Genomic DNA, 21,893 nt, shown 5'->3' on the forward strand with positions numbered 1-21,893 from the left:
CATGCCTTCAGTAGTATCACTCTTATCGTGAAAGATGTAGCCACTCTTGCAGATAACGTAATCCACGGGTGAGCGGGTCACACGGGTGAACGGGTCACTTTACTGCAATTTAATTGAGGTTCACTTCCTTCTCCTTTTTCTCCACCTCCAATCATGGGACGACAATCAATTGAAAGTGATTTGGTTCTAGCGTTAAATGCGCTCCAATCCGACCCAAAATTAAGCGTACGAAAGGCTGCGCAGATCTATAATGTATCTCGTACGACACTCCAGCAACGATACCACGGCCGAGCTGCGAAACACGACACCCGACCACCCTGCCAGAAATTAAGCTCATACGAAGAGGAGAGTATCGTACGATACGTACTCGACCTAGATTCGCGTTCGTTTCCACCGCGGTTAAGTGGTGTTCGAGAAATGGCGGATCGACTCCTCCGCGTACGCGACGCGCCACGCGTTGGAACGAACTGGGCCTCAACCTTCGTACGACGACGACCTGAGCTCCGTACGCGTTTTAATCGAAGAATCGATTACCAGAGGGTCCTTTGCGAGGATCCGGACGCGTATCGCGCGTGGTTTGAGCTCGTACGAAACATAATCGCGAAATACGGGATCCACGATGACGATATCTATAACTTCGACGAAACGGGCTTCGCGATGGGCAAGATCTCCGCCGAAACTGTCGTTACGACCTCCGATCGACGCGGGAGGCCAAGAGCCGTACAACAAGGCAATCAGGAATGGGTTACAGTAATCCAGGGTATCGCGTCGTACGGCTATTCAATCCCGCCCTACATTATCTTCGCCGGGAAGGTCCACCTCGACTCCTGGACCGCGAATAGCCCTCTACCGGCCGACTGGGTAATCGCGCTTTCAGAAAACGGTTGGACGACGAACGAGAGAGGCCTAGAATGGGTAAAACACTTTGATTTCCATACAAAGAGTCGTACGAAGGGTACCCACCGCCTCCTTATCCTCGACGGCCACGAGAGCCACCATTCCGTCGATTTCGAGCTCTACTGCAAGGAACAGAATATTGTCACGCTCTGTATGCCTGCTCATTCGTCGCATAAGCTCCAGCCTCTCGATGTTGGGTGTTTTGGACCTCTGAAACGGGCGTACGGTAAAGAAATCGAAGGTCTAATGCGGGCGCACGTAACCCACGTTTCAAAGGAGGACTTCCTCCCAGCCTTTTATAAGGCGTACGACGCTGCAATGACCAAATCAAACATCCAGGCAGGCTTCAGAGCGACAGGCCTAGTACCGTACGACCCGAATTATGTGATTTCGCAGCTAGATATGAAGTTTCATACGCCGACACCACCAGGTTCCTCTGCTGGACTACCACCCCCATGGGTTTCAAAGACGCCGAACAACCTAATTGAGACCGAATCTCAGACGAAGTATATTGAAAATCGCATCGTACGACACCAGAATAGCTCACCGTCGTCCATTGTTGAGAGCCTACGGCAGCTGAGAAAAGGAGTTATAATGATGGTACACGAGCAGGACCTTATGCGCCAAGAGCTCGCCGAACTTCGAGATGCAAATGACCGCCTCAGCCGCCGTCGTCGTACGAAAAGAAAGCAGCTACAGAAAGGAGGGTCCCTCACGATTGATCAGGCAAAGGATTTGAAGGCTCAAATCGATGCGACGCAGCAGTTAATAGCGGAAACGAGTCAGAATAGTGGTCGTACGAGGAGGCCCGAAACGCGCGCGCGACGATGTGGCGTCTGCGGCGAGCCCGGTCATAATGCTCGTACGTGTCAGAAAGTTGTATCTGCCTCTGAAGAAGAGGATTCTGAATAGTTTGAATTGATTTAAGGCGTTGTGGTTAAATTGTCTTATATATTGTCGTACGAGTTACTGGAAGGTGACCCGTTCACCCGTGTGACCCGCTTACCCGTGGATTACGTTATTCTCTGGAGCTCAAAACTGACGTCACCTCCAAGGTGGGCGGGCTTGTGACAGCAGGGGTTCAACTCAACCATGTTTTTAGAGCACACCTTGGGCTCCACCATACAGAGTGTCACGTTTGTTTCGCCTCAGCGACCCCTGTATGTGACAAGACAACCTCAGACAGAAGCGGCGAGTCTCTCGGCAGCATGTCGAAGGATGGAGGCTTTGCCAACGTGCGCCGGTCGTCCGTTGGCTATACAGTGGGAACACGAACTTGGCATCACGGACAAGCTTTGCGATCGTGGTCTGATCTTTTCCCAGGCCGTGCCCGTCGACGCCAAGGCCCAGCAGCGAAAGTGGAACCTGGCGCAAGTCCGTGAACTGCAAAAGTGGACGGCGACGTTGCACACCCGACTGCCGCCGCAGACGAGCGATATCGGTGCCATCTTGTTCATTATCGCGAGATGGGCGTTTATTACTGTACAGCCGATATGCACCACCGGCGCGCCAACAAGCGGCCTGTCAATTGTGGAAGCATGGCCTCCACCTGGCACGGGAGGGCGCTTAACGGGCGGTCCTGGCTGGGCAGTGTTGGCGCCGCCCCCTGCTTGGCGCTGCAGGATGCGCACAACCAACAACCAACAACCAACAACGAGCACGGCGGCATAGATCCCCGGCGATGCTCCGTCTTCTGGCTCGGGTGCAATTCATCTCTCACGTCCATAGACTGCCACATCTCTCTCTCCTCGTCCTCGAACTTGCTCTGAGCAGACACACACAAAACAGAGCCTTGCGGTAATATCACGATCCAAAGAACCGCCATGCCGCGCCTCACAACAGACCTGCTCTCTAGGCGACCCAGCACATCATCAGCATGGCTGCTCGCCACGGCGACGGCGATGGCGATCCTCCCCACGCTCGCGACGGCAGCGTGCTACGACCGCGGCGGCAAGCTTCGCGAGAGCTGGGTGGCGTGCAACCCAGACCAGCCCACCAGCAGCTGCTGCTCGTCGAGCGACTTTTGCATGTCCAACGGCCTGTGCCTCAACGCGGGCGGCAACCAGGCGTACACGCAGCAGGGCTGCACCGACAAGAAATGGGGGCCGCCGTGTACCTTCTACTGCCGTGAGTCTTTCTGTATTTTCTCTCCCCCTCCTTTGGGTTCGAAACGTGTTGCCCCATTCGCCAATTTGCGACGAGAGAGAATCGGGCAGAGAGAGAGGGTGTTTCGTCCGGGCTCAAAACACGCCCTTATTGTACCCGCTCTCCCGCCAAGACCGAAAGATGTTATATATATCCCCATGACTTTTCTGCCAAAAGTCCCACCTCGCTGACACGGCGCCCCTGTTTAGCTATCGGTAACCCCTCCGACGGCCTGTACTACATGGACTACTGCTGGCGCGGCTTCGACGAGCCCGCAGACCACTGGTGCTGCGGTGTCGGGTGCTGCGGCGGCAACGGCACCGCCTCGGGCCAGTCCGGCAACGACGACATCACGATCCCCGTCGCCACCGAGATCTTCCGGCCAGGAGCCAGGGCCGTCACCTCCTCTGGCCCCGCCGGCGCGGCGACGGCGACGACGACGGTGACGGCCGCGGAGAAGACCGTGACCGTGACACAGACTGTGCCTGCGGGTAGTGCGGCGGCGCAGTATGGCCCGGGTGGCGGTGGGGATGCCAGCTCGGGGCCAAGCCCACTGGCTCTAGGGTTGGGACTCGGGCTGGGGATCCCCCTGCTGCTGGTGAGCGCTGCGGCCGGGTGGATGTTCTTCAAGAGCCGGCGCAGCGGGGAGAACAACCCGGTGGTCGCCAGGATGATGGAAGGACCGCAGCAGCCGAAGGACGGCTGGAGCGAGAAAGGGCCCGCCCAGGTGCAGCAGCAGTATCCGCAGTATCAGCAGGGACACTCAAACTGGACACCGTCGGAGCTCGAGACGCAGCACTCCCCGGTCGAGTTGTCGGGCAGGCAGAGCCGGCATGCCTGGGGAAGTTGAATATTAGTGAAAGATTGGGTGCGGATTCTCCCCAGTAGGAGACTCTCGGCGCAGAAACTCTCGACAAGTGGAAGCGTCGCAGAAATACACAGGCTCTTCATATCACAACGATGATGCGACCACGAACTAGTAGCATTGACAGACGTGTTCTTTTCATTGTTCGACCGTGCTATACAAGAAATATAAGTTCTCTCAGCCGCAGCGAAGTAGAGGTAATCTTTACTCCGGGATTCCCGATCAGCCCGTTCCATGGCACTGCGCCACAATGAGACAGGCCTCGCCCTTCTAAGTTGACCAAGTAGGCGTAATTCAATTCTTGTAGGATGCGTACTGCGCCTTGCGCACCAGGATGAGCTGTTATTGGCGTGTGGCTGCGCAAAGTCCCTCGCATTTTGTCGGGCTGTCTCGTCAGAGTCTCGGGGCCTGATGCCGCCCAGCATGCAAGGTTCCGACCTGACAGTGTCCTCGCCGGTGATGGTGGTGATACCGTCGACATCGCATCGAAAATGCAACGGATTGCGCCAGACTGTGATTGTGAGGACTGGTCGTCGGTTGACGGAGAGACGGCGGGCCTAACAAAAGACCCAGAGCTCCATAGCATTTGGGCGTCGTCGAAGTCGATTGCACCAAGATCAATCCGCCCGTAATGGAAGCTCGCTTTCCCTGCGCGCGTGCAGTTCGTGCGCTCTTGTTGAGGAACAATCTTGTAGACGTATGCGGATCTAGCCGCGCTCCTCTCTCGGAGAGGATCATCCGACCATCCACGGCATCACCGTGAAGAGGCAGCGTCGTCGGGCGGCACGTTTGACAATCCCAGTCGGGTGCGCTTGGGCTGGGCTGGCTCTGCAGTCGGTGGTGATGCGCGTGCCTGCTGGTTCGCTGCTCGGCCTTTCTTTTCTCGTATGTGTTTCGAGCATCCCGGCCCCGATACCAGCGCGGGACCCGGTCTGATCGAGTAGTGTTTCAGTCCGGGTTTCCTGTGGGTGTGTGCGTTGAAACATCAAACCGCGGGCCTGGGCTGGCTGGCTCCACCAACGCTATTTTTCGCGGATGGGCGGACGGACGGACGGACGAGACGCGGAGTTTTCCGCTCCTCCATTCTTCGTTATCTTTTTTCCTTCAGGGATCGTTCTCCATGGTGGACCGCAGGAACTCGTCCATGGTCTCGCGCTCCTCGACAGACCGGATGATCGAGTGCACCTGCGACTCGGACACCCAGGCGTCCCAGATCTTCTTGGGGAAGTGCTGCAGGTGCACCTTTGGCGGCCGCGGGGCGGTTACTTGCGAGATCATGGTTGCTGTGTGGATCGAGATGGGGACGTGTTAGCTTGTACGGCTCATTGAGGAAAGAGAGAGAGGAAGAGAGCGCATTGCGAGGGATATAGCTGCTGGGCGGGGGTGTTCTTACGTAGATCGACGAAGCCTCCGCCAAGGGCTGACCACGTGTGGATCGACAGAAGCAGGAAGCAGAACGAGAGGACCGATGCAACGGCAAAGGAAAGCTGGCGGCGGTTCATTGTGCTGGTGGTATACAAAGACCGGATGAATATGTATCGAGTTTTGCGTATAAGGTGGTGTCGCGACGGTCCAGCTAAATGTGCTCGACGGCGTAGGTGAGGGACAGCAACGTTGCCAATAAGAAAAGATGGCGTCCCAACGATGAAATAAATGAAGAACAAAGCAACCCGGAAGAGAGGAAATAAGGTCAACAAGGTGTGGTGGGCGGCACACACCAAGATCATATACTATTTACGGTCCAGCCGGGCGGGAGAGACAAAAAACCGTCTCAGGTCCAAAAGGTCACACCCCTCCACCCAGACGGTTCCAGCACGTGCAAGGGTGGTGGCTTGGGGCTGGCCCGGTCGGTCGCCTCTTGGCACCTGTCCGCCTCCGCACGGCTTCGGGGGCTTGCCCGTTGCTAATGTAGTTGGTCTTGCCGCGGCTCCAGACCGATGGCCCTTTGTAGCAGAGGTCACTGGCCAAGCCGCCTGGTGCGTGCTTTACTAGGTGCTGCGGCCAGAGAATGCGATCCTCTTAGTAAGTATTAGCAGCTCGTGGCTGATGATATCCCGCATGGCATCATGGCCCCCAATTCTGGCTAATGCACACACGCACACACATGGGAGAGGTCACTCGTCACTGCCCCAAATGGCATGACAGGCTGTGCTGTGCTGTGCTGCAGTCTCTATTCCTGGCCCCCCTGCTTCGTAGCTGTCGCTGTCCTGTGCCGCCCGCTAAACTCTGATCATGCCCATCGCCGGCCCAATCGCCGGCCCTGGCGCGCATGAGAGAGAGCCTCCAAATTTATGAGCCGGGGATCTGACGTTGCATTGATTGAATTTGCGCCTGCGGTGACCTACTGGTTAGTCTGTCATTCATCAGTCAAGCCCATTCCACAGCCGCGAGCGAGACAATTGAATGGTGTGACGCGTACGCACGCCAGCCAACTTAGCGAGCCAGCCCAGCTTGTCAGCTGGAGAGGACGCAGAGGATGGCCCCCCCTGATCTGATCCACCCAGCTCACAGCACGCGCACCAGCCTTTAACAAAGCGTGGAGAAGCAAGCCCAAAAAGCTTAGCACTTGGACTTGGTCCCAGCGCAATACGAGAGCCGCCAGTCGCTCAGGAACTGGCCAGGCAGGCAGGGGCAAGCTGGCCTGCGCTCTCCCGTGTTAGTCAGTCTGTCAGGCCACACGCACACGGCTGGAAGGGATCACAGGCCAGGCCGGCTCGGCCAGATTTGCACGTGTTGCAGAACACGGTCATGCACGTGGCGCCGGCAGATCCTCTTTCGCATGCACACTCGCTCGTGTTGCTTCTCTGGGCAGTCTTGGACGTCAAGGCACCGCCCCAGATGCCGTGCTGGATGATTAGCAGAGTTTACGAGTCGCAGAGGCAGAGCCGCCTTGGCAGGAACCGCGCTGCGTATCTTCGCCCTATGGGACCGGGCCTGCCTGGGCTGTCAGCAGGCAGTGAAGATCCCCACAGCAGAATCCAAGTTAAGCTTTCCCTGCAATGCACAAACACACGCCAGGCGCATTCTCATTCGCCGAGCTTGGGTGGGACGTGGGCTTGCGCGTCCCCGCGCCGGCCGGCCCCTGGCTGTTGTCTGCTCACTGTACCTGAACATCACCACCACCAGGCACTAATTAATTTAGTGACAGCACCCACCACTCCTGACAGCAAAGCACATTCCTGCCGAGCTGCCGTCACATCCTTGTCCTCATGCGGGAAATGCTGACGTGTGCCCTGTCTCACGATCTACGTCCTCATTATAAGCCATTTGTCCTAGTACGGATCGATCCATTGCCAGGTCCGTTCAGGCACCCCCAACTTGTAGTTCAGCCCTACGCGCGCCGATGGACTGACAGCCGCTTGTTCCACGCGTCGTAATCTCGTCCGGGCAGGAATGGAGCGACGCAAAAACCCGCGCTCCAGTGCTTCACAGACGAGCGGCACAAAGCAGCTGAGCACATGGCCCCCCAGTGCATGGGAAATCTGTCCTGACATTTCCTCACCATGCCAATGACGTGCAGATTATCGAAGCTGCCGCATACATTGCTGCTGTCGTGAGCAGCAGAAGAACGCCACGGCGTGATTGATGTGACACCCTAACGCTAGCCCGGTCCCGCGATGCATCGAAACACGCGTCGGCCGTGGGCCGACTGATCCGGCCGGAACCAGCCAGGGGTGCCCTAATAACAGCGAAGTACGGTAGCTGCTGTCAAGCGCGACCATGCATACCATAGTAGTTCGTCTGGCAGGACGGGCTGCACTCTCTATCCAGCCAGAGCTCTCTCGGCTGATGGCGCAGGTCCGCGCCTATTGGTCGGCGCGTGTAGATCTGGACAAGCCCCTGGACGAGTTGGGGTCTGGGATGGCTTTAAGCATGAGCTTATATGCAGGGGCAAGTTTCTCGCTGACTGTGACAGGATTTTGTTGTATTACTGTTGTGGGATGTACTGCGTCTGCTGTTGACACATCAATCGTTTGCAGGGAGGATCGGTAGACCAACATTGCAAACGAAAGATGACGCGGCCATTCTTCGATATGAGAGGGTTTTGCCTGCCGGGGTACTTGGTGGAAGCATGCTTCAGAATGACTGACCACAAACACCGTCGTAGCTGGCAGACAGACCATATCGACGACATCAATGCACATTGAGACCCGGCATTCATACTTTTCCAGCGGTTACAGAGGTTCGCAAAGTGCTTTGGAATATTCTGTTACGTATTCGACATTATTGTGATGATAAGACAATCCGAGTACAGGTTTGCTCTGCTGTATAAGTCGTGTTCCACCGTCTGCGTGTGATTGACGGATGCTCGCAACGAGACTGGTTTGTCTTTGCCAGTGGTTGAGAACCGTATCGTGCCCGTCTCCAAATACCACTACTACGAATCCCGAGCTCTTGAATTCAACCACCCCCCGCCGCCTTTCGTCGGCAGTCTAACCAACAACAGCAGCGTTCTGCTGCGGCCGCTGCTCACCGAGCATCATCCTCGGCATCTGGCTCATTGCTGCAGTCTGGCGGCCCAGGGCTTCGAGGCGCGCGTTCTCGTGCTTGAGCTGCTCGTTCTGCAGTTTGAGGCGGTCGGGCACAACGAACTCCCGAGGGCCCGTAATCTTCCAGCCCTTGAGCTTCGCGGGCCCCCCGAGGTCCTGCATCGTCTTGAGCTCGACGAGGCTGTACTGGGTCGGGTCCTCGCGGTCAAACTGGAATGGTTCACGGAGGGAGACGGGAGGATTGGTGATGATGCCTGCGCATAAGGGAGATTGTCAGTACTGAACACGTGGGCTTAGGCAATAGAACACATATGTGGAGAGAGAGGGGAAGGAAGGGCGGCGAGAAATGTGCGAGGGCAAGACTTACGGATCGCGCGCTTGGCATTGTTGCTCGCGCTGTGCAGGGTCAAGGGGTGCATCAGGATGACATCGCCCTTATTGCCCGTCATCTCAAAGAAGCTGTCGTCGGCAGACTGGCGGACGGCCTTCTTGTATGGGCTCTGCTCGCCGAGGTACGACGACTTGACAGCAGGGGTATCACGGGACTGCATGGCCGGATTGAGGCCTTGGGGGTTGTCGAACTTGACACGGGAGGAAAGGGTCAAGGTCAGCCAAGTTCTGATTCCATAACCTCAAATCAAGGCAAGAGCATGGAATTGGAGCTTGTAAGAGGCGGGAAGGAGCTGGGGACAACTCACTAGCAACTGCCCAATCCGCTTCGGGCCCTCGGTGCAAATCACGGTTGCGCCGCCACCTTCAACGACATCACTCCAGCACGGGATCACCAGCAACGCCTGCTCCGGTGAATCCAGGAAATGCTGATAGAAGTCCCCGTCCACATGCCAGTTATTTAGTTCCCGTGGCTCAAATGGTTTCCCCTCGCCGGCCTCAGTCCCCAAATTGACGATGAAGCTGTCGACCCAATATTTTCCCTCTTCCGCAATGCGGTCTTCGCCGCCTAAAAGCTCGCATATACCGGCCCAGGCCGTGGGAGCGATCTCGTCAGCGGCAATATAGTTGTGCTTGGCCATGTGTACGCGATCCTTGTCGCCCCAGGTTGCCTTGTCGTTGGGGTCAACACCGAGGCGTGTCCATACGTCGCGCGCCCACCAGTCGCACTTGTCGGACGGGATCGCGCCGGGGATCCGCAAGAAGCCGTGCTTCATGAAGCTGGCAACCTGGTCTGGTGTGAGAGTCTTGAATTTCTGGTGGGCCAAAAGTTCCTCCATTGTGGGCAAGGTGGTTGTTGTCGCCATTGTGAAGGTTCAAAGAGGTTATCAAGCTGCAGAAAAGGGATATATATTGTTTCCTTCTGCTCAGAAAGCGCCGCTGCTGGTTGCTCGTCTTGCAAGACTCCATCATCAGCCTGTCCTCTGGTCGTCGCTCCGTCTTATTTATATACGCCCAAGGCCCGCCCACGCTAGTGCCAAACTCTAGTGGCAAAAGCAGGCATCGTGGGGAAGATGCGGGGGAGCAGCCAAGCCCCGTCGTAGCCCATCGTCTCGGTACCGTCCTGCCGATAAGCGACATCGGCGAGAGCGAAGCAGCACACCGTGTGTGATCATGCGACAATGTCTGAGAGAGCCTCGCGACTGGCGAATAGTCGTCATCCTGATACGTCAACCAAGCACTGTCCGGCGGTGAGTCGGAGTGTCTGCAAGCCTGATCATGACTACGGCACAGCTGGCAAGCGGCGTGTGGTGAATAGCTCGAGTTTAGCCAGCCAATAGAGGGGATGTGGATAAATCCCTAGGACCGCCTGCTCTTCTTGGTTGTTGCTCTTTTGGTCAGACCAAGTCAGGTGAAGCACTGGATTACTCCCTACAGCCAATCGGCGTTGCCCGCACCTCGGTATGGCCTCGATAGTGGCACAACACGGCTGAATAATCGGAGCTGACTTTCCTCTTTCGATTTTTCAATCTACTCCCGCCTGCCCAGATTTTTCGCTCGCACGATTTCCTGTGAAACTCGTTCCAGGCGTCATTTTGCTATGAGTGATGTGTGAGCTGCCATCCCATCCAATGAGAGTCGCCTCCTCCTCGAGGCTTGTAATGCTGCCCACGAGACCTCCTTCGGATTCTCCCTAGAGCTCAGCCAGGCATCAAGCAGGGATATCACCAACCTGCTGTCAGAAAGCAATCAGCTGATGCCGGCTCATTATGCACATCGGAACTGGAGGGCACATCTAGCCAATTGATCCGTAGACCGGTGCCTGCCATCTTGACCATCATCACGATGCACCTTTTTCTGCAGATCTTGAGCAAGGCAGCGGCTGAGGTGCCAAGATTGGTTCAAACGACCATCTTGCACTGCATTATAGCCCGTTTTAGCGCGTGTAATGATTATCCGTTTGATCAACCGGAAGTCCGAAGCAAGTATCAGCAATTGCAGACTAGCCACTCCATCCGTTTGGTGGCCTAACCCTTTCTCGCCACCATATATCTCTGCTTCGATAGTCTTGATAAAGCTGGTGGTTTGCTACTACAACTTCTCTGCTGTCCCTTATTGCGTACTCAGCAATAACGGCATGAAATGCGCATCTTCAACAGAGTTTCCTTTTTTCAGGCCTCACTTAGTGGATGCAGAACAGCTACTTAGCCGTTGTTGACATCATGCCTCGCCGTGATCAAGCGCAGCCTAGCCAGGCCAGGCTAGCCGTGTTGGCTTTTCGAGGGTTAGATATCTGGAACGCCTTCGTCGATCGCGAGAGGGCTCTGAACTGATAGATTTCTGTGATACTTGAGCTATCCATCTGACCCAATGCATGGCTGGCCATGCTATGTAGATAATACTCGATACTTTGTTCCTGAGACACCCCCGCACAATTTAGTGCCAATTTCTCCTTCAGCCCTTGCTTAGACTCTGTACAGTGTAAACCTCGTAGGCCTGCCCGCACCGTGATCTTCATGGGCCTCCATTGAAGATCCAGGAGCGTCAGCTCGAGTAAGGAGCTAGAGTGATAAGGAGATCGATGCAATCAGCAAATGATTCATAGGCAGACCTCCTGTCTGCTCCTATAGTGCTTTCGTTCGCACAGAACAGTTAGCATGGCTGCTAGCCTTGCGGCCTTAGTGTTCGAACATGATTTGAGATAAACTTCAAAGGAAAGACAGAGTATTCAGCGCAAACCCAAACTTGCATGTGGGCATATCTTGTCGAGGGACCAAGCTCTTTTGTGTTGGCCGGCTTCCAAGAAATGATATCGAAATACCATTCCGCGTTGCTTGCATGACTTGCCTTCCTATATAAGCCGGTTGCGACCCTAGTTGTGATGTGCTGGCCTTCCTTCTCTTCGCCTTCGTTCATCTCGCTTCCTCGTCACAGACTATCCCCTATCGTCCTTCCAGGATTCCCGCAGACGCCGAAACCAGTAAATATGATCGAGATTCCCATGGATCAGGGGTCCAGTGCTGCGCCTACGCCCGCTTCTTCGACAGACGGTGCAGCTTCCCCCGCCAAGCACACGTCGTAGGAGTTCCAACCCAAGCAATTACCAGCGATTCATGGTCTAACATGAGCTCTAGGCCTTACGCAGACATCATCACTATTCGCTTTACAGATCAAGTGCTTCACGTACACAGCTTTTTGGTCAAAAGATTCCCCAAACTTCATGCTTTGGTTTCCACGCACAACGAAGTGGATATGCATGATGTATCTGGCGCGGCTGGCCATACCATTGTCAATTACCTTTACAATGGCACCTACGAGATTCTCACCTCGGTCAATGACGCCGGCATGCCTGCAAGCCACAACGACGATGCCCTCCACAGCAGCCTCGAGGTGTATGCAGCCGCGCGCAAGTTCCAGCTTGACGCACTCCAGAAGTCGGCGGAGGAGGATATCAAGAGCCGGACTGCACATATCAAACCTCTCGATGCCCTTGCCCTCGTTAAGAAGGTCTTTCCATTCCACGATGCGGGTGATACCTGGCTGCGTGGCTACATGAAGAAACTGCTGGATGCCGCTTACTCGGACGTCGAAGCGATCCTGGCATCGAACATTTTGACTGCTGATCATACCGATCAGACTGTCTCAATCACTGAGATGCTTCTCCGCACTGTTATTGATTGCATGAGAGAAAGGGAGGTGCGGAGCAGGAAAGCGCAAGAAGCTGAAGAGCCAGAGGGAGATGCGGCGAGCCGGGAAGCCACAGATTATTGGCAGCTCTATAAAGGTCAGCTGTGTGCTGAAAAGGCAGAGCTAGAGAGCAAGATGGTCAAAAGAGGGGGGAGATTACTCAAAAGGGATCAGCAAAGGCTCACGGAGATCAATGCTGAACTTGCTCACCTCGTGGCCGGACAATAGCTAGTTCTGACTCCAACGGCGGGTCAGAACCCCATCGTGTAGCCACCACAATTGATACCTGAGAAATACCAAGGAGTGGATGGCTTGCAGGACCAGGTATTGATGATGGACACTGTCAATCACAAAACTCGCCAGGCAACCAGTTGTCCTTAAAGCCATGGTCTCCAGCATCTACGTTTGAAGTTGTACATGTGCGGCAGCTGTTGCCACAGCCAAGCCATGTAGATACGGCCGAAGAAGGCTTGCACCCGAAACTTGGCGTTTGTTCAAGGCATGGCATTCGCAACGCGAAGGTCGGCGAAGATTGGCGGCAACCTGATCTTCCTAGTGACAGGACGGGACCCGCTCCGCCAGCTGTTTCAACAACACGCCGCAGGAGCAGCACAGCTGAACGACTACCTTCGCTTAGCGCCGACTAGCTCGACTCGAGTGCGGGGAGCCTCGGAAGTTTCCACGTGAGACATTCATCCGTTAGCAGTAGCTATGGCAGAGAGAGGCAGTCGAGCTGAAAGCCTCGGCTCGGCTAGTCGCGTTTGGCCTGCTCAAAAATTCATTGTCTCAGCTGATCTGTCCAACGTACTGAACTCAACACAGAACATTACAGGCAGGTTGCACGGACACTCTTCATCCACAGGACCGAGACTCCACGAAGAGCTCCTAGTCATACTCGAGCCATGGCCATCGACACGCTCACCGAAACCTGGGCCAGGCTGGTGCACAAGTACAACCCGCACCTGGTCGAGTTTGCCGGCACGGTCCTCGTCCAGGTATTCTTCTTCTGGCTCCCGTCGTTCGCATACCTCGCGCTCGACCACATTGCCCCGGCCTTTTCGGCGCGGCACAAGATCCAGCCGGCCCCGCGACAGCCCACGGCAGGCGACATCAGACAGTGCCTGCGCGTCGTGCTGCGCAACCAGCTCATCAGCATCCTGCTCTCGCTCCTCATCGCGTCCAGCTCCATCCTGTCGGGCAAGAAAGAAGGCGGCTACCGCGTGACCGCCACTCCGCCTTCGCTAGCCGAGCTCGCGCGGGACATGACCTTCTCGATTCTCCTGCGCGAGGTCCTCTTCTACTACGCCCACCGCGTCCTGCACACCAAGCAGCTCTACAAGTCCATCCACAAGACGCACCACAGGTTCACCGCGCCCGTGGGCCTCGCCGCGCAGTACGCTCACCCGCTCGAGCACGTCCTCGCCAATACCCTGCCCATCGCGGTGCCGCCGCTGCTGCTGCACGCGCACGTGCTGACAGTGTGGGCGTTTCTGGCGGTCATGCTGCTCGAGACGGTGACGGTGCACAGCGGCTATGACTTCCTCGGCGGGGTGGCGAGGGGCCACGACTTGCATCATGAGGTGTTCTCGGTCAACTTTGGGGGCATCGGGTTGATGGACTGGATCCATGGCACAGGCGCGAAAGGGAAGAAGGAGGTGGCGATGGGGAGCAAGGCCCCGGGCAAGACGGACTGAGAGATTTCGCTGTGGGTCAGCAGTTAATACGCAATATCCAACATCATAGTCCGGGCGTCTCGTTTGCTGGTGAGATGCTGCATGCACATACGCAGTGATGTGAGTGTGTTGGGATGGTCCCTACGGATGTCTGTTTTGAGATGCTCCAAGCCCTTCGACAAGGCACGTCATGAAGACTCAAGTTGCGAAGAAGGCATCAGAGATCCAGAGGTCCAGAGGTCTAGAGGTCCAGAATTCCAATAGCTTGGCTGTAGATAAGTCCATGTGACGTTTATTGGTCTACATCTCTACTAATAGAAGTCGCAAGAGCGTCATTCACAATGGCCACGGCTTGCTCCTGTGTGGGCAGTCCGCAACTCTCTCATTCGGAACCTGTTCAGACCGAATACTTCAACCAGCGGTCCAGCTCGGTCGTCCAGGTCCTCGCCGGGTCGTCCTTCTCCTCGGGAATGGACAGGCCGTGATTGCCGTCCGGCAGCACGAGCAGGTGGAAGGGGACCTTGTTCCTGGCCAACGCGGCGGCCATGAGCATGGCGTTGTCGACCGGGACGACCGAATCGTTGGCCGTATGGAACAGGAACATCCGGGGCGTCTGTGGGCTCACGTTGGCCTCGGCCGAAAGCTGAGCGGTCAGCTCGGCCGGGGCGTCGGTACCGATAAGGTTCTCACGGGAACCTGCGTGGGTGATGGACGGGTCCATGGAGATGACGGGGTAGGCGAGGATGGCAAAGGCGAGACTAGCTGCCCCCTTAGGATCCGTGATGGTGGTGGCGGCGAGGTGGCCCCCGGCCGAGTAGCCCCAGATGCCGAGCTTGGAGACGCGGCCCTGCCTGCGGATCGTGTCGATGGCGGCGAGGGCTTGTTGCTGGGGCTTCGGGTAGAGAGGGGCTGGCGAGGTGGTGGTCGTGGCGTAGTTGAGCATCCAGGCGTCGTAGCCACGGGCGTTGAGCCAGGCAGTCGTCTTGAAACCCTCGTGTTCAGTCGACACAAACGAGTACCCACCGCCAGGCAGCACGAGGACGCCGGTGCCGTTGGGTTCCGGGGCGGGGTAGAAGTCAAGCTGGTTCTCGGGGATGCCCGTGGGTGGTGGTGGCACCCACACGGATGGCGCTTCGGCGTCGGTCGAGGCCGTCATGGTCAAGTTGCTGGAAGCCGTCGACTCCCCAACTGCGGGCGGAAAGAGTGTAAGAGATCAAGAGATCAAGAGATGGGTTGACTGTCGTGGTCCACGAGCTATCGGGACAGAGAGGTCCGAGAAGGGTCCTTTTAATCATGACTGGCCACCTCGGCTCCACAAGCCCGACGGACAATTACATTAGCCGGCAGCCTGTCAGCAAGCCACTTCCCCTGGTCCCCCTGGCTCCACCACCTACTTCACAGTATCGTTCACTTCACTCGTGGACACACTGCCTGGCTCCGATCCAGGCAGCAACGGGAGCTCGGCACATCTCTCATGCCTGTCATGATCACAGTGGGTGCGCCAGTCGGGTCGAGCCCATCTCAGAAAGCGCAGCATGAGAGGCTCTAGGACTTTGATCAGTCCTCTGGCGTCAAACCGAGCAAATTGATCCCCGACACACGACTCGCATTGCCAGTGCAGTGACCCAACTGTTCTGATCACGCCATGGCACTTGCCGAGTCGCCATCAAGCTCCCCATCATTCTACTGAGCTCAATTCGCCTGCTTATCCCGGTTTCACATGTGGTCGTGCCTCATTAGCCTCATCGAGCAGCTTGCCATTCTAGCCTGTCAAGAGGTACAGAGTTGATTGCTCGGTTGAATATAAGGAGAGTCTATGTGGAGTCATGTCTAGTGCCAGAGCATAAAATGAAGCCAGCACTTCAGACTACGCTCATTCACATGCGTAACCTCGTGCCATATTCGCCTGACCTGGGGTCTTCAGTACGCGCAGGTGTTTGCGGACGCGACTTGCGGCCATTTTGTAGAAGAGAGGTCAGCCCGACATGAAGAGCTCGGAACAAGGCGAAGAGCAGGCCAACAGTCACGTCAAGAACGAGCCCCAGTGCTGCTGCTACGCCTGCGATGTGATCCGATGTCTCCGTGCAAAGAATCCCACTTCAAGGTCATAGTCCGCACCACCCTTGTCATTGCTCGGCGAGTCGCACCGAGCCACGAAACGAGCTGTCAGCAGTATAAATGTAGTCCTCTGACCCTCTGACCCCTGGACCTCTGCAGCTAAAAATCACGCTGTCGGTAAGTCTTTGCTGAACCAGTCCTGAGGCGAACAGGCATTCCTCCATCGTTGGATGCTGATAAAGTGATGGCGGAGCTCACAAAAGTCCTGATACACGCCCAGCCTTCCGACATCAAGCCTTACAAGCCAATCCACACAGCTCTGAGCAAGGCATTGGAGGCAGGGCAGCAAAGCAATTGGAAGAACGCGGTGGCGCTCGACAACGTTCTCACACCCGAGGCCTGCTGGGCCATCATGATCCACGGCAGCGCCAGCCAAGGCTTCGGGCACGTGCCGGGGCCGCATGCGAACGACTGCCCAGCAGGCTAGGCTGCTGTGGCTGTGGATGGATCCTGCCGTGCGAAAGGTTCCAACAGTCTGGCGGGCAGCAGCGGGAGCCCGCGGACAATCAAAAGCACAACGTGGCGCCACCAAAGGCACGACCAAGCCCTCGGCTGCCAAAGCTGCTCCGTCTAAGCCCGCAGCCTCCGAACAGCCTACATCTAAGCTTGCTGCTTCCAAGCCCGCTCCTGATGGTCCCGCCGCTTTGAGCTTGCGACCTCCAAGCCATCGGACAACAAGAGTGAGCATGAACCGGCAACGGAGGCACCAGCCGAACAGGGCGCTGCCCAGCAGCTCGCCATTTCGCAGCTGTCCGACACAACATTCGCAAGAGGGGTCGAGACGACGCTGGATTTGTTCGGTCTGCGAAGACATAAGCTCAGAATGGCGGGCCTGTCCGAGCTCGACGAGCGTACCGCGACTATGCTCGAGTCGGCACTCGCCAAAAAGCCGGACGTGACTGCGGCTGTGAAGCAGGCTACACTTTCGGATTCTTTTGCCAGCAAAGACGTAATGGAAAAGCGCCTCGAGGCATTTCCGGCAATCCCCGTCCTTGACATTGATGAGCTCGCAAGGGAATTTCTTGGCGACGCGGCCAACGATAATGGCATGTTAACGATCCTGAGGACCATGGACGACGCAAACCTGAAAAGGACGAGTGTTGCGGTGGAGGCGGCTGTCCGGCTGACCATATATGGAGAGGGCCCGAGAGAAATTATTGCGGACCTCATCACTGAGAAGATGTGCCCCCCAGTGGAACTCGCGGCCAGCCTGGGCGCAACAGGCATGGCTATGTCCGCGACAGCTATGACGGAGCTGCTTCTCGAAAACGCTTCACTTCGCACGGAGCTCGGCCAGCTACGATCTCAGGTAGTCGAGCTTTTGACCAAGACAGAAGCGATCACCGAACTCTGAGGGTGGATTGGAATGGTCGAGGACGACGTGCGAGCGCGTGATGAGAAGCTGGCCGCTCCCGAGCCCGACTTCGGGAAGAAGAACGAGTATCGTTGATAAATGCAAGATTAGCTTCGGGGGAGTGACATTCAAAACATACAATGGCTTTATGGCATCACCGGCATAATCAAGTCACCCAGTCTTGGCTCTACATTTGTGTGGACTTAGTCTGCAGGCTTCATGCGACGGGTTCATATGCCTACCTTGGTTGTGTCCGGCAGAGATCCGCCTTGAGGCCATAGCCACAGGCTCATCGCGCGATGTCTCCACCAGCCTTCGACAATATGGCATTGACCTCATCGGCATTCTCCCATCCGAGCCAGTGACCGCCTTGCAGCTGATACTCCTCGAGCCCGCGCATCGCGAAGGGCTCCGTAACGACTCTCATCACCGCCCCGGGGGTGATGGTGTCCAGCGAGCCCCCGATGATGGTGACTGGCACATTGAGTAGCTTGTTCACTTCGGGGACCGCATTGTCATCTGGGACATCAGTGCCGGTGAGAGCTCGGCGGTACGGGTTCAGCGAGGGTGCCACGGCGCCCGGCTTGCTGAACTGGCTGAGCCAGTCTTGCTTGTGGGCCTCGGTGTCCCAGGGCGCGAGCGGGATGGTCCTGTTGGCCTCGAGCCGCGCCCGTGCGGCGCCGATGTGGCCAACATCGCGGTTCTGCGTGGTGCTGTTTGCTGCGTAGACCGCGCTGTAGAAGGACTCGAGCTGTCCAAAGTGGTTAATCGTTAGTATTTCCGCTCCAAGTATCAACGCTGTCTGGTCTTTGGACTGCTCACATGGTTGCTTATGAGATCTGTAGCCGTGAAGTGGTTGAAAAAGTACCAGTACCCGCACTGCGCCAGACCTGTCGCCGCCAGAGTCTGCGCGTTGATTGCGTCAATATCTATGAACCCCGTAGGGTGCACATAGCCGACAGACATGAAGACGAGTTTGGAGAACCTGTCTGGGTGGTAGTTGTAGGCGCGGGCCATCGCTGTCGCGCCCCAGTCGTGGCCGACGCCAATGACCTGGCCGAGGCCCTCGGCGTCCAGGAGCTCAGCCATGTGGTCTGACACCACACTCCACCGGTATGCTGAGAGGTTGTTGGGATCGGGCTTGTCAGACTCGCCAAAGCCCAGCAAGTCAGGCGCCAGGACGCCAAAGCCAGCCTTCTCGAGTGCTGCGAGCTGAGGAGCCCAGTCGCGCCGTGTCGAGGGGAAGCCGTGGAAGAATAGGAAGGTCGGTTTGCTGGTGCCATTGTAGTCTGTCGCAGGTGAGTATTCGTAAGTGTACGACACGCCACCGGATGTGGTGAACTGCTTCGTCGACGTGGCGCACGCCAGGGCCGAGCTGAGAGCAGCAATGGCTGCACCGGCCAGCGCGATTGATGATCGCATGATGCAGCAATGGGCTCTGCGCTCGATCGATTGCTTATTAAATTCCAAATAAAGGATGCAAGGTATAAGCTGGGTGTTTTGTGAGTGCTGTTCGGGCGAAAGAGCCGCGTAGGTATGAAGGATTGGTCAACAGTATCTACTTTTATACCTCAACACCATGCCATACTGACCTTGTTGTTACAGCGCGTATCAGATCAAATCCGCGCGGCGACCGTCGTCATGCTCAGCTTATGCGTTCCCATCTCCATTGGGCAAGGTGGATCGCGCCCGGAGACATTTCCAAGCAATAGCCTAATCGGGGGCGGCAAGACTCGAAGCGCGCTCGGGTAAAAACTGCTTTCAATTACACCGATCCGGATCGTGGGTTATTTCTCTACTTGTTTCGGCATTCTTGTAGTCGAGACGGTTTGCGATAGACTCAATGTTCCCAAGGGCAAATGCATTTGCATTGTGAAAATGTCGCGCATCGTCCACAGCGTCCCAGCTACAGTTCAGGCATTTCTGGAACAAGCGCGCTCCTCAGTTGACCTTGGCTTCGCTATTCTGAGCCTCGATATTACCGTCTGTCAGCAAAATGGTCTTTGTCGTGTAGAGAATGCTGAGTCAGGCGTGCAAGCTCTCCTGAGATTGTAACGGCGGATGCCGAACATGTATTTAGCACCGCCTCATGTTTGGTTGCGTATGCCTTATCTCAGAAAGACCTTTAAGTACACAGGCTGTAGAAACAAAAAGGCGTCAGCTTCTTTACGGGATCTACTGCATGTCTGGGCCAAATTAAGAGAATAGCCTGCTACTACACTACCTCGCGATAAATAAATTGTGCTGAAACCGTGCCTCAATTGTTTGGCAATATGACCTTCAACACCAAAAATGGTCTTCACATGGCAAAGAAGCGAACATCAAACGAGACTCATATCAGCGTCGGGGATACATGTAAGCAGCTGTGTGTATGACTATCTAGTACATGAACCTTTGAACCTCTGACCCTCTGACCCTCTGACCCTCTGACCCTCTGAACCTCTGAATTTCTGACCTCCTGGCCCGCTAGGCCTCTGGGCCTCTGGGCCTCTGGACGTCTGCCACATTGGTTACTAGCAGTCGGTGCTTGTTGGTGTTGCGATAATCGGCCGGTTGAACTAGTTTGGCAGCTGCTGAAAGCGCTTGACTCGCGCGCGCTTGCGGCCCTGGTCGTGGAGATGGCATGGCAACTTTCAAATGCGCAGAAAGCCTCAGCATACGGAGGTGCGAGCTGGTGACCTTGAGTAAGGCGGTCGTGGTAGAAAGTTGCCGACGAAAAGGAATGCATACCAAAGAACTGGCGCCTGTTCACATCAAGGTATGATATCGTAAAGGTTGGCGAGGCGAGCATTCTGTCCACCTCCGAAACATGCGAATACAGACCGAATGGTGACAGAAAGCCATCTTTCTTCTCAGGTCCTCTGGAGAGGTGAGAGTTGATGGTTGGCGCATATGCCTTGCACTGCGCGGGGTCGCCAGCACTCATCCTCACTTGGGCATCAGGGAACGCAGCCCACAAGATGAGCGCTTGAGCCTGTGTGAAGCGGCATGCCTCATCAAAGAGCAGCAGCTGCGGCTCCCAAGTTGAGCGACGGGACAATATGGCAGCTGGCACAGGAGTTCCAACCAGGCCACAGTACATACCGATGGCCTCCTAAAATACTTTCTTGACGCCGTCAGCCCAGATTTGGCGGTCAGGGACAAACTGGTCTGGGTGTGAGAACTGGAGCCGGTGGAGTGTAAGGACCTTGGCGAACCGGGAATCGGTCAGAATCAACTCCCAGGCCATGATACTGACATCCCGAGCTCCACCCATGGCGACACGGCGGGTGACTCATAAACAAGAGCAACGCGGACATTCGTAATAAAATAGTAGCGCGTGTGCGTGTCGTGGAAGTCTCCTGGTGCACCACTGCAGAGGCAGTCCATGTTGGTCAGACCGCTAGCATCCCACAAATCCTGAAGCCGCTCGGCTGGGTAGGCTCGATATAGGGTCGTATATCCGTGTGCGAAGCTTGCCGCGAGAGGTTGCGCTACAATCCAGCAAGTAGAGGAAGAACCTGGCGTCATGCTCGAGTCGGAGTCTTTTCCCCAATCCGTCGCAGGGGGTGGGGGCGTCCTCGTTCGTCCGGAGACACCTGCTGGGCAACATCTGCCTATATGGTCTCGGCCGGCAACTGTTGCACGGTAATTGGCAAAGGAGAGGCCTTCAGTGGAACCTTTTGCATCACAGCCAAGATGATCATCGCGAGTTTAGTCTTGCCTTGCATTGCGAGTGGTCGAGATGCGCAATGAACTGCCAGACCTTAGGCTGGGATGCAGGAAACCCACCGAGGTCCTCTCCCTTCAAGAATCTCTCCAGGCACTGCCGCAAGAGGCCAAAGTAAGGGAAGGCCTTCTGGACGTGGTGGATGTCGGAACGGCCGTGGTATTGGAGAGTGTCCTCCGCGCACCAATGGAAGGGCACAGACTTGTTCTTGCCGTGGAGATGATTGAAGGTGTTTACAGTCCCGAGCTAGCATCTAGCGGTCTGGTCGTCGATATGCGTAGCCACCCGCATGTTCAACAGGCCAAAAGGTGACAGTTCCAGGCTCATGAACGTACCGGGCTCATGACCTTGGTACACTGCTAATGATGTTGCCTGCTGCGTGCGGCAGCGCTCTGAGAAGATACATTGGTCGTGGAGAATATGTTTGATGGCGCTCCTAGGCGCCAACAGGTTGTACTGTGGGGTCGATGATTGAACCTCTGAGCCTCTGAGCCTCTGAACCTCTGAGCCTCTGGATCTCTGGGCCTCCCGTATAATTTGGGCTGGGTGGAGGCGCCGCTCTTCT

General features: G+C 56.2%; 11 protein-coding genes across 11 annotated transcripts; 6 read left to right on the forward strand and 5 right to left on the reverse strand.

Annotated features, from left to right (window-relative positions):
* Positions 1–1,989: 1,989 nt before the first annotated feature.
* Positions 1,990–2,568, forward strand: B0I36DRAFT_416083 (uncharacterized protein; the record flags this gene model as incomplete). The annotated part of the gene is made up of 1 exon (XM_046162066.1): positions 1,990–2,568. One exon carries the CDS (start codon positions 1,990–1,992, stop codon positions 2,566–2,568), a length of 579 nt encoding a protein of 192 aa, XP_046008152.1.
* On the forward strand, positions 2,527–3,640 carry B0I36DRAFT_163120 (uncharacterized protein). The gene is made up of 2 exons (XM_046148687.1): positions 2,527–3,185; positions 3,252–3,640. Exons 1-2 carry the CDS (start codon positions 2,721–2,723, stop codon positions 3,486–3,488), a joined length of 702 nt encoding a protein of 233 aa, XP_046008153.1. The 5' UTR covers positions 2,527–2,720; the 3' UTR covers positions 3,489–3,640.
* On the reverse strand, positions 3,641–4,487 carry B0I36DRAFT_163121 (uncharacterized protein). Its single transcript, XM_046148688.1, has one exon. The coding sequence runs from the start codon at positions 4,330–4,332 to the stop codon at positions 3,793–3,795; it is 540 nt and encodes a 179-aa protein (XP_046008154.1). The 5' UTR covers positions 4,333–4,487; the 3' UTR covers positions 3,641–3,792.
* A 574-nt stretch (positions 4,488–5,061) lies between these two features.
* B0I36DRAFT_163123 (uncharacterized protein) lies at positions 5,062–5,791 on the reverse strand. The gene has a single exon (XM_046148689.1). The coding sequence runs from the start codon at positions 5,632–5,634 to the stop codon at positions 5,230–5,232; it is 405 nt and encodes a 134-aa protein (XP_046008155.1). The 5' UTR covers positions 5,635–5,791; the 3' UTR covers positions 5,062–5,229.
* Positions 5,792–8,340: 2,549 nt separating this feature from the next.
* On the reverse strand, positions 8,341–9,626 carry B0I36DRAFT_376520 (uncharacterized protein; the record flags this gene model as incomplete). The annotated part of the gene is made up of 3 exons (XM_046160463.1): positions 8,341–8,651; positions 8,765–8,978; positions 9,096–9,626. 3 exons carry the CDS (start codon positions 9,624–9,626, stop codon positions 8,341–8,343), a joined length of 1,056 nt encoding a protein of 351 aa, XP_046008156.1.
* A 118-nt stretch (positions 9,627–9,744) lies between these two features.
* Positions 9,745–10,818, forward strand: B0I36DRAFT_434289 (uncharacterized protein; the record flags this gene model as incomplete). Its single annotated transcript, XM_046162696.1, has 2 exons — positions 9,745–10,037; positions 10,485–10,818. Exons 1-2 carry the CDS (start codon positions 9,961–9,963, stop codon positions 10,816–10,818), a joined length of 411 nt encoding a protein of 136 aa, XP_046008157.1. The 5' UTR covers positions 9,745–9,960.
* Positions 10,819–11,910: 1,092 nt separating this feature from the next.
* On the forward strand, positions 11,911–12,764 carry B0I36DRAFT_352825 (uncharacterized protein; the record flags this gene model as incomplete). The annotated part of the gene is made up of 2 exons (XM_046157152.1): positions 11,911–12,571; positions 12,703–12,764. 2 exons carry the CDS (start codon positions 11,911–11,913, stop codon positions 12,762–12,764), a joined length of 723 nt encoding a protein of 240 aa, XP_046008158.1.
* Positions 12,765–13,178: 414 nt separating this feature from the next.
* On the forward strand, positions 13,179–14,447 carry B0I36DRAFT_331715 (uncharacterized protein). Its single transcript, XM_046155020.1, has one exon. It carries the CDS (start codon positions 13,377–13,379, stop codon positions 14,166–14,168), a length of 792 nt encoding a protein of 263 aa, XP_046008159.1. The 5' UTR covers positions 13,179–13,376; the 3' UTR covers positions 14,169–14,447.
* B0I36DRAFT_331716 (Alpha/Beta hydrolase protein) lies at positions 14,413–15,418 on the reverse strand. The gene has a single exon (XM_046155021.1). The coding sequence runs from the start codon at positions 15,301–15,303 to the stop codon at positions 14,545–14,547; it is 759 nt and encodes a 252-aa protein (XP_046008160.1). The 5' UTR covers positions 15,304–15,418; the 3' UTR covers positions 14,413–14,544.
* A 577-nt stretch (positions 15,419–15,995) lies between these two features.
* Positions 15,996–17,738, forward strand: B0I36DRAFT_434292 (uncharacterized protein; the record flags this gene model as incomplete). Its single annotated transcript, XM_046162697.1, has 4 exons — positions 15,996–16,070; positions 16,115–16,251; positions 16,693–16,945; positions 16,984–17,738. 4 exons carry the CDS (start codon positions 15,996–15,998, stop codon positions 17,617–17,619), a joined length of 1,101 nt encoding a protein of 366 aa, XP_046008161.1. The 3' UTR covers positions 17,620–17,738.
* Positions 17,739–17,908: 170 nt separating this feature from the next.
* On the reverse strand, positions 17,909–19,041 carry B0I36DRAFT_376522 (Alpha/Beta hydrolase protein; the record flags this gene model as incomplete). Its single annotated transcript, XM_046160464.1, has 2 exons — positions 17,909–18,370; positions 18,442–19,041. The coding sequence occupies 2 exons, from the start codon at positions 19,039–19,041 to the stop codon at positions 17,909–17,911; spliced, it is 1,062 nt and encodes a 353-aa protein (XP_046008162.1).
* Positions 19,042–21,893: the final 2,852 nt, after the last annotated feature.

This window comes from Microdochium trichocladiopsis, assembly GCF_020744255.1.
Source record: "Microdochium trichocladiopsis strain MPI-CAGE-CH-0230 chromosome Unknown B0I36scaffold_9, whole genome shotgun sequence".
Lineage (NCBI taxonomy): Eukaryota > Fungi > Ascomycota > Sordariomycetes > Xylariales > Microdochiaceae > Microdochium > Microdochium trichocladiopsis.

Coding starts and splice junctions, on each gene's coding strand:
- B0I36DRAFT_163121 (XM_046148688.1), bottom strand. CDS start 4,332: ATGCTGGGCGGCATCAGGCCCCGAGACTCTGACGAGACAGCCCGACAA.
- B0I36DRAFT_163120 (XM_046148687.1), top strand. CDS start 2,721: ATGCCGCGCCTCACAACAGACCTGCTCTCTAGGCGACCCAGCACATCA. Junction 3,186..3,251: donor TCCCGCCAAGACCGAAAGAT/GTTATATATATC, acceptor GCCCCTGTTTAG/CTATCGGTAACCCCTCCGAC.
- B0I36DRAFT_331716 (XM_046155021.1), bottom strand. CDS start 15,303: ATGACGGCCTCGACCGACGCCGAAGCGCCATCCGTGTGGGTGCCACCA.
- B0I36DRAFT_163123 (XM_046148689.1), bottom strand. CDS start 5,634: ATGATCTTGGTGTGTGCCGCCCACCACACCTTGTTGACCTTATTTCCT.
- B0I36DRAFT_331715 (XM_046155020.1), top strand. CDS start 13,377: ATGGCCATCGACACGCTCACCGAAACCTGGGCCAGGCTGGTGCACAAG.